The 9585-nt window shown below is 41.9% G+C and overlaps 1 protein-coding gene across 1 annotated transcript; it reads left to right on the forward strand.

Annotated features, from left to right (window-relative positions):
- The first annotated feature begins 5980 nt into the window (after positions 1-5980).
- On the forward strand, positions 5981-7501 carry LOC147002438 (uncharacterized). The gene has a single exon (XM_085843487.1). The coding sequence runs from the start codon at positions 5981-5983 to the stop codon at positions 7499-7501; it is 1521 nt and encodes a 506-aa protein (XP_085699613.1).
- The last annotated feature ends 2084 nt before the right edge of the window (positions 7502-9585 follow it).

Below are 9585 nucleotides of genomic sequence, written 5' to 3' on the forward strand. Positions count from 1 at the left end.
TAATGGAATAACCATATGAAGCCTTGTGTGTATTGACTGTCTTGGATTTCATATTTATTCCCAGACACTTCCTTCCAAAATATCATACCGAGTGCCCAAGCTTTTCTTAAGCCAAAGAATGAAGGCTCCACATTTGATCTTTTACATACTCTCCATTTGCTTGCTTTGAGTCATCTTGTATTCATAGCAGCTGTTGACCCTCCTTTGCTAAGCCATTCAGTCAATGTGAGGCAAAGTAACTAAATTGAACAATTTTTTTATGATTTTCCCAAAGCACCTTGATATGGCTCATAATTTATACATGTGAAAATTATAACTCAGAGATAACTTGATAGTGTTGCATTTTTTTAATTTCATTTTATTTGTAATTTATATTTTATACTCCATTTTCCATTCCCTGCCACTCCTCATTCACCATCCAACTACCTCAACATCCCACACCTCCTCCACACCCCACCCCATCTCCATGTGGATGCCCCTCACCTCAACCCCGCCTGAACTCTAAATTTTCTGTGGCCTCCAGTCTCTTGAGGGGAAGGTGCTTCATTTCTGATTGAACACAGAACTAGAAGTCCTCTACTATATGTGTGTTGGGGGCTGAGGCACATCAGCTGTTGTATGCTGCCTGTTTGGTCGTCCAGTGTTTGAGGGATTTCAGGAGTCCAGATTAATTGACTCTGCTGGTTCTCCTACGGGGTTGCCCTCTTCCTCAGCTTCTTTCAGCCTTCCCTAATTCAACAACAGGGGTCACCTGGTTCTGTCCATTGGTTGGGTGCAAATAACTGCATCTGACTCTTTCAGCTACTTGTTGGGTCTTTTGGAGGGCAGTCCTGATAGAGCCCTTTTGGAAAACATTCCATATCTGTAGTAATAGAATAAAGCCTTGGGACCTTCCCTTGACCTGGATCCCATTTTTGGCCTATTGCTGGACCTTCTTTTTCTCAGGCTCCTCTCCATTTCCATCCCTGTAATTCTTTGAGACAGAAACAATTATGGATCAGAGGTGTGACTAAAATGGCAACCTCATCCCTCACTTGATGCCCCGGCTTCCAGCTGGAGGTGGGCTCTATAAGCTCCTTCTCCATTTAATCATTTTATCAAAGGTCCCTCCCTATGAGTCCTGGGAGTCTCTCACCTCCCAGGTCTCTGGTGCATTATGGGGGATTCCCCTAACCTTCTATTTTCAGGGGTTGTCTGTTTACATTCATTCTGCTGGCCCTAGGGGCTCCAGTCCTTTTCCCTCACCCAATACCAGATTAGTTTCCCCTCTACTCCCCACCACCCCACACCCAGTCCACATTCCCTTACAAGTCCCTCCCTCCCTCCCTCCCCACTAGTGATTGCTTTCTTCTCTCTCCCAAGTTGGACTGAGGCATCTTCACTTGGGCACTTCAGCTTGTTGAGCATTTTGAATTCTGTGGACTGTATCTTGTGTATTCTGCATGGATTTTTTTCTCCTTTTTTCTTTTATTTCTTTTCTTTTCTTTCCTTTTCTTCGTTCTTTCTTTCCTCCTTCCTTCCTATCTTCCTTCCTTCCTTTCTTTCTTTCTTTCTTTCTTTCTTTCTTTCTTTCTTTCTTTCTTTCTTTCTTTCTCTCTCTCTTCCTTCCTTCCTTCCTTCCTTCCTTCCTTCCTTTCTTTCTTTCTTTCTTTCTTTCTTTCTTTCTTTCTTTCTTTCCTTTCTTTCTTTCTTTCTTTCTTCTTGGCTAATATTCACTTATTAGTGAGTACATATCCTTTTGGGTCTGTGTTGCCTCACACAGGATGATATTTTCTAGTTCCATATTTGCCTGCAAAAATCAGGATGTCCTCATTCAGAGAAATGCAAATTAAATTAAAATGACCCTGAGATTCCACCTTACACCAATCAGAATGGCTAAGATCAAAATCTCAGGGGACAACAGATGTTGGAGAGGGTGTGGAGAAAGAGGAACATTTCTCCATTGCTAGTGGGATTGCAAACTCATACAACCACTCTGGAAATCAATCTGGAGGTTGCTGAGAAAATTGGAAATAGATCTATCTGAAGATACAGGAATACCACTTGTGGGAATATACCTAAAAGGTGCCCCTACCATGCCACAGAGGCATGTGTTTCACTATGTTCATAGCGGGCTTATTTGTGATAGCCAGAAGCTGGAAAAAATGTAGATGTTCCATGACAGAAGAATGGATATAGAAAATGTGGTTCATTTACATAATGGAATACTACTCAGCTATAGTATGGTATTTTAAAAAGTACTGCAGCATTTCTTTCAATTGATTATTATTACCAAGGAATGCATAAGATTATAACATCTGTTTCTATGGATTTTTACAGTATAGAACAGGGATATTTGCCTTGAATTATCCAATATAGTATATACTGAGTAGCACTTCTTGATCTGTTTCTCCTTCAATATAATAAAATTAAAAAGGTAAGGCAAAATGTAAGAAGATATTTTTAGGTTAACAATAAATTTACAATTCCTTACCAATATTTTGTGCTTGATCTAGTTTTCCCCTTCTTGATTTAAGATATTCTAATATGAAATCTGTTGTTTGTTGGTAGCCTAATTGTTTGTTATGAAGGTATTTTATAAATATGTATGATTTTTACACACATGCAATGTCCATTTCTGTTCACTGAACTTAGGAATCATATTGCTCTCACTTTCATTTTAGAGATTGGAAGTGATTCTAAATAATTTTAAACAGGACTGTCAGTGAATTTGTCTTTAAATACAGGTACCATTCCATTGCCTACATTGATAATACCTCTGATGATACAGGTATAATCTTATTGTCTTTCTTTTGAAGCAACAGTAATAATGATACCTTGAAATCATTATATACAATAATTCCTTAACAGAGAACCAGCTAAGTACAATTTTTAAGGGAGCCTAAGAGTATCAAAATGTTAACATAAAACTCTCTGTTTTGTAAAAATCAACACTTGAAAGAAGCAAAAGGCAAAAGTAGAAGAAAGAAAGAGAGGGAGGGAAGAAGGAACAAAGGGAGTGGAGTAGCAAGGAGGGGTTGGGGGAGAGGAAGGTATGCAGAGGGAAGGTCTGAGGGGAGGGAGAGAACAAAGAAGTGAAGAAGGAAGAAGGCATGCAGTCCTGCCATTATTCAATAGACCTTGAAGAATCATTGGTGTCTTTTCTCAGCAAGTCTGTAGATAATTAATTAGAGCGGCTAAACTTTCTAGCCATTAATCAGGAATATGTAAACTTCTCCTGTGTAGGCAAATTCATTCTATTATAATACTAGATAATTTGACTGTCTGGAATGTTTATAATATTTTTGGGATTTTTTTGTTTTTTGTTTTGGTTTTGGTTTGTTTGGGTATGGTGGGGTTTTTTTGTTTTTGTTTTTGTTTTTTTTGTTTTTTTGTTTTTTTGGTTTTCTTTTTGGTTTTTTGAGACAGGGTTTCTCTGTATAGCCCTGGCTGTCCTGGAACTCACTTTGTAGACCTCAAGCTCAGAAATCTGCCTGCCTCTGCCTCCTGAGTGTTGGGATTAAAGGTGTGGACTACCATTCCCGGCCCTTTATAATATTTTTAACAAAAGAGAATGCCCCAAGAGATCATGTTCAAACCACATAGTATAAAAACCCAATAGCCCTGGAAAAATAAATGAAGACAATGTTCCTACTATGGACATTGATGGAAGGAGTGAATTTCACAGTTCTCTGTGTAGTTACATATGTGAAGTCATTGTAACACAGAAAATGAATACACAGGTTTTTGAAAATCACTATGTTCTAAGGAAATGTGAAGTAGAACCAACAAAGAGCATACACACTCCTGTGATGTGCTTCCTTTAGTGGACAGAAGATCCTCCATAAGCCCATCAAAGTTATAGGGTTAAACATGCCTTATGTTTAGCTATGATTTGAGAATACTGCAATGGTATTCAGGGACTAAAGCAATAGGTTCTCAAAAAAGTGAACCTTAGATGCTCTCCACCATCAGAATGCCTGAAACTCCTGGACTAAGATGAACTGTACAAATCGACACTTCCCTCCAATAACTGCAACATAGAACACCCTGATTTTGAGGAAATGGACACACTTCACAGCAGCCATTTTTGGCTATTTCCCTGGACTTCTATATACAATTTTCCACACCTTAATGGTTGTCCCATGTCAACTTAAAAAACATATTGAAAAATAAATCAATATCTATCTTCAAATCTAATTTGTGAGTTTGTGTTAAAAAAATCCTTAAAATGATTGATACATATAAAAATTGATACTTGCTTAGCAGTTAGACAAATAAACTACCAGTATACACACCGTATTACAAACACAAATAAAGGATAATATACCAAAGAGTAGATACATAAAGACATAGAGATGTAGGCACATAAGCGTGTGTTGAAATGCAAAATCAAGGAAGAATTACGGCAGTGAAACTAAAAGCTATTAAATATTCAAAGGAAAAACAGTGAGCAAAAGCAAAACAAAACTGTGTTTTTCAGAGTATGTCTCTGTGTATGTGAGGGTAAACATAAGGGATTGTGAGTGATGAAGAATAGGACACAAACAAAATAAACAGAGTGTAAGACAAAAGGAGAGGGAAAAGTCAATAAAAGAAAGAAATATATTTTAAATGTGTGAGTGTGTTGTGTGTATATGTGTGTGTGTGTGTGTGTGTGTGTATGTCTGTGAGTAATCTTGTGTCTGTGTGTATTAGGTCAATTTGTATGTGTGCAATGAAGACAAGGATACAAACACAAAAAAACACATACAAACAAAAACAAACAAAAAGAAATACAAAGAAATTGCTGCACACAGAAATGAGAACAAACTTAAGCCAAAGTTCCCAGACATTAAGTCTCATTAGAGTAAGTGTTCAGATATACTGGTGCATAAAATAAGAACAGCAGTTAAAGAGTCCATGGAATTCAAGCAAGGTCAAATATTGGGGTCAGCAAAAGCCAAGGAGAAAACCAGTAGTATACCAACGAATTTCTAGAGTAATCACACATAGTGTGTAAAGGAGAGACAGAAAAGAGAGATAAAACATTGATAGTGAGAAAAAGATTGACAGGCATGAGCCAGAGAAGCAGGCAAAGATTCAATCAGAATGAATTCAATGCAAGGTGCAGATAACCCTAGACATAGAGACAAAGAATCCCATCCACAACCCTGAAATGCAAAGGCTGTGCACCTGGTCCCATGTACCTGTGTGAATTTCCATTGGCTACAAGGTCTTGGGAAGAAACAGCAAATGGCTTGTGGCAAAAAGGTACCTTCAATAAGTTTTCCTACAAAAGAAAAGTTGTTGCCCAGGGGAGGCTCAGGGGGTGGAGGTCACATGGCTGGGTCGCCATTTTGCAGTATGAGGAAATGTATGAGGAGAGCAGAGTCCATCCGGTTTTCTTTGTTGGTTGATTTAGTTGGTTTTGGTTTTCAATTTGGTTTTGGTGTTGGAGTTGGTGTTGATTGTGATATTGTTTTGGTTGGTAGATTGCTCTATTTCATATATATATATATATATATATATATATATATATATATATATATATATATGTAATACTTTCGTTCACTGGGCAGTTATAGGCAGAAATCCATGGCGTGCCCTTGAGGCTGATTGGTTTGCCCTGAAATTTGCCTCTCCCTAGAACTCCACTGAGGGTCTTCCAGAGGCTCACTTTGTGGAGTCCTTAAGTCAGGAGCTCATTTTTTTTTTTTTTCTATCAGGTCACTGTTTGGAGGCCAACCAGAAACCTTGAGAGTTGGCGACTGGGCATGGCTTCCATACCTGTGTGTAGCAGCCATCTTGAGACTGGGCGTGGCTGAGGTCCTACCTGTCAGGGACAGGTATAAAAAGGGATGCCTGAGAGGCAAGGGCTTCTATTCTAAGCTGTGAGCTTCTGTCCCTAGGTGTTCTCTCTCTGCTCAGGAGACCACACACCTGACTAGAGACAGATCACAAGCTGAGTCTGGCGTGCAGATCGAACTTAGAATATCCAGTCTTGTACTCTGGAACAGTCATGGAGACAAGCTCTGAGGCAGGTATCCTGCAGAAGCTGCTGAATCGCCTTTGCCAGGAGACCAACCCAGGAAAGATCTACAAAACACTGAAGGAACTGTCTTCTCTTCCTATTCTGTGTGACAGCCTGGCAGAGATTGGCTTCAGACAGACCATCAAGTCCTTGAAGAAACAGCAACTCCTCGTCCCCTTTGTGAAAGACTTAGTGGCCCAGTGGTCCACTGGGTTCCTGCTTGTACCCCAGCTTCAGCAGGCCAAGCAGGACTTTGACTTGGAGAAGGGCCTCACAACAGAAGGCTGGAGCACCTCACCAGAAGAGAAGCCCCAGGAGCAAGCATCCCAGGAAGCCAACAGAGATGGAAGAGAGGTTTACCTCTGGCTTTGCAGCAGCAGCAGCAGCCACTCAGGCAGAAACTCTTGCTTAAGCAAGAGCCGAAAGTCAAACAAAAGGTCCAAACAACTGGCACCTCACAATCAAAGCCCGCATCCAGGAGAAAACTGGAGCCCTGAGCTGCAGCAAGATGTACAGAACCTGGTGCACCTAGGAATGTCCAGGGCGAGGCTGGAGGAGCCTTGGCAGCAGGAAGGGGCCAAGCCCCTCTCCAGAAAGCCCGGGTCTGGGCCACAGGAACGCAAAGGGCTTGTGTTTGGTGGGCACAGAAAGTGCCAGCCACCAGGCAACTGGGAGCAGGAGGAAGCCCCTGGAGCTGGTTCCTCCTGGGCTTGCCTCAATGGGATGTGCTGCTCTCCTTCCTCTTCAGAGTGTCCACGGGGCAAGAGGCAGAGGTGGGAACCCCCGTGTCCAGTCAAGGACCAGAGTCCTCCTGAAAAGGTGCCTCGAGGTGAATCTGGAAATTCCATGGATCTGAGTCCCAGTGCTGTCTGTGCCATTCCAGAGGCTGACTCCAGTGAACAAGACTGGTTCGAATGGGAACTTGACCAGGAGACATCTTCCTCTCAGCAGGATCAAGAAGCCTCACCTTGTGGATGTGCGCTCAGGAAGAACAACAGAACCCAAGTCTATTCAGGTTGCAGGCCTGCAGCAAGAGTCCAGAAGAAGCACACTGGAACCAGGGATGGTGCTCACTGCCAGGGTGGCAAGGACAAAGCTGGTCCTGGGCAGCCAGAAGAGATGTCCGGGCTCCAGGCCCACAGGTGCAAGGAGTCCTACAGCCAGCCTGAGTCCCCCACAGTCTTGCAGCTTCAGGGTTCCCAAGAGGAGAGGCTTCAAGCCCTCAGAGCCCGCATCCAAAGCACAAGAGCCAAGAGGCCTCAACCCAGACAGACAATGATGGTCTCCTTCTTCACCGAGATCAAGAGCCCCAGCCAACAAGGAGAGTCAGGACTCACTGGGGTTGCCTCTGTCCAAAATCCGCATAGTCTTTCTGAGGCTACTGCCCATTCTGGAGCCCAGAGGGCTTCCTGCCTTCTCCCAGGAGAAACAGGCACCAAAAATGCCCCTGCTAAAAGACCTGCTCCTCTCATGGCCAAGACCCTGAAGGACTACAGAAAGCGCTTCTAAAACGGTGATCCTCAGATGCATTCCACCACCACAAAACCTGCAAATCCTGAGACTTGGATTGACTGGACCCACAGGTGCTTCCCTCCAGGGACTGTCACATTGTACACCCTGGTTTTCAGGCTAAGGACAGACTTCCCACCAGCCACTCTTGGCATTCTCCCAGGACTTCTCTACAGAATTTTCCACACCTTAAATTTTTTCCCATGTCAAGTTTTAAAACATCTTCAAAAATAAATCAGTATCTCTCCCCCAATCAAATTTGTGGGTTTGTCTTTATATTTCTTTAGAAAGATTGATACCCATAAACATAGATACTTGCTTAGCAGTGGGACAAAGAGATTAACAGTCTGCCTGCTGACAGTTTTGCAAAGATACATGTAGGATAATAGATGGAAGAGTAGATACCTAGAGTCACAAAGAGAAGTAGGCACATCAATATGTTTGTGGAAGTCTGGCAGTAGACTTGACATCAGTGCCCACAAACCAGTAGGAATGAAGGCAGGGAATCAAAAAGGCCTTAAACATGAAAAGAAAAACTTCAATATAATCCAAACTAAATTGTGTGTTTGAGTGTTTGTGTGTGTGTTTGTGTGTGTTTGTGTGTGGGGGGGGGTGGGTGTTTGGGTGGGTATCTGTTACAACCATTTGTATGTGTTTGATGAAGAATAGGAATGGAACACAAGTACAGAGAGGCTGAGATAGAGAAAGAGACCGAGACAGAAATAACCTGACTATACAGGATTAAGAACAAAACTGAACCAAAGTTTCCAGACATTACCTCTCAATGGGGTAAGAGCTCAGATGTATTGGCACCTAAACTTAGACCATGCCTTAGAGAGTTCGTGGGATGCAAGCAACATCACATGTTGGGGTCAGCAAAAGCCAAGGAGAAAACCAGCAGTATACCCACTAATTTTAAAGTGAGTATTGGGTAATCACACATAGTGTGTAAAGGAGAGACAGTAAAGGGAGATAAAACATTGATGGTGAGAAAAAGAGAGACAGGCATGTGACAGAGAAGCAGGCAAAGATTAAGTTAGAATGAATTCAAGGCCAGCTAAAGATAACCCTAGATATAGAGACACAAAATCCCATCCACAACCCTGAAAAGCAAAGGTGTGGCTTTGTACCTGGGTCTATGCACCTGTGTGAATTTCCAGCCCCATTTTTTGAAAATGCTGTCTTTTTCCATTGGATCATTTTGGCTTCATTGTCATAGATCAAGTGACCAAAGGTCTCTGGTTTTATTTTTCGACTTAATTCTATTCCACTGAGTTACTTGCCTGTCTCTGTACCAATATCATGTGGTTTTTGTAATAATTGCACCATAATATAGCTTGAGGTCAGCAATAGTGGTTTACTCAAAAGCTCTTTTATTGTTAAGAATGATGCAACCTAGAAACAAAAGTGCCCATATGTTATGTTCTAATTGATATGTGGATATTACCCCTAAATCTCAGAATACCCATGATACATCCTACAAATCTTATGAAACTTAAGAAGAAGGGAGACAAAAGTGTGGTCACTTCAATCCTATATAGTATGGGGGAAACTAGAGGATGTAGAGAGAGGGAGAGAGTTATCTGTGTGGGAGAGATATATTGGACTGAAAAGGGGGAGGGGAAGGATCAGATATTAAAGTATCAGGAGAGTAGAAAAGAATGTCAGGTAATTAAAAGTAAATATTATTCAGTAGGGGATGGGGACCTGAGGTAGCCACTACAATTCCCAGACTTTCAGGAAGTCAGGGGCACCCAGGACCCAATGAGTATGACATTAGCTAAAATACTCAACAAAGGGAAATCCAACATGTGGAGACAAATTCCAGTATATAGACACAATACCTAGTAGAGGGATGTCCCCATCTATTCATCTCAAAATTTTAAGCCAGATATGCTCCTGTCAATGGAAAGAGAGGGACAGAGACTGTAGGAAAGACAATCCAGAGAGCGCCCCACCTAGGGCTTCATCTCATCCAGATACCAAACCCCACACTATTGTTGATGCCAAGATGTGCCTGCTAACAGGAGGCTGGTATGGCTGTTTCCTGAGATGTTCTACCAGCACCCGACCAACACAGATGC

The sequence above is a fragment of the Mus caroli genome, unplaced genomic scaffold (assembly GCF_978045245.1).
Source record: "Mus caroli unplaced genomic scaffold, Mus_caroli_1 scaffold_10, whole genome shotgun sequence".
In the NCBI taxonomy this organism is placed as follows: domain Eukaryota; kingdom Metazoa; phylum Chordata; class Mammalia; order Rodentia; family Muridae; genus Mus; species Mus caroli.

Coding starts and splice junctions, on each gene's coding strand:
- LOC147002438 (XM_085843487.1), top strand. CDS start 5,981: ATGGAGACAAGCTCTGAGGCAGGTATCCTGCAGAAGCTGCTGAATCGC.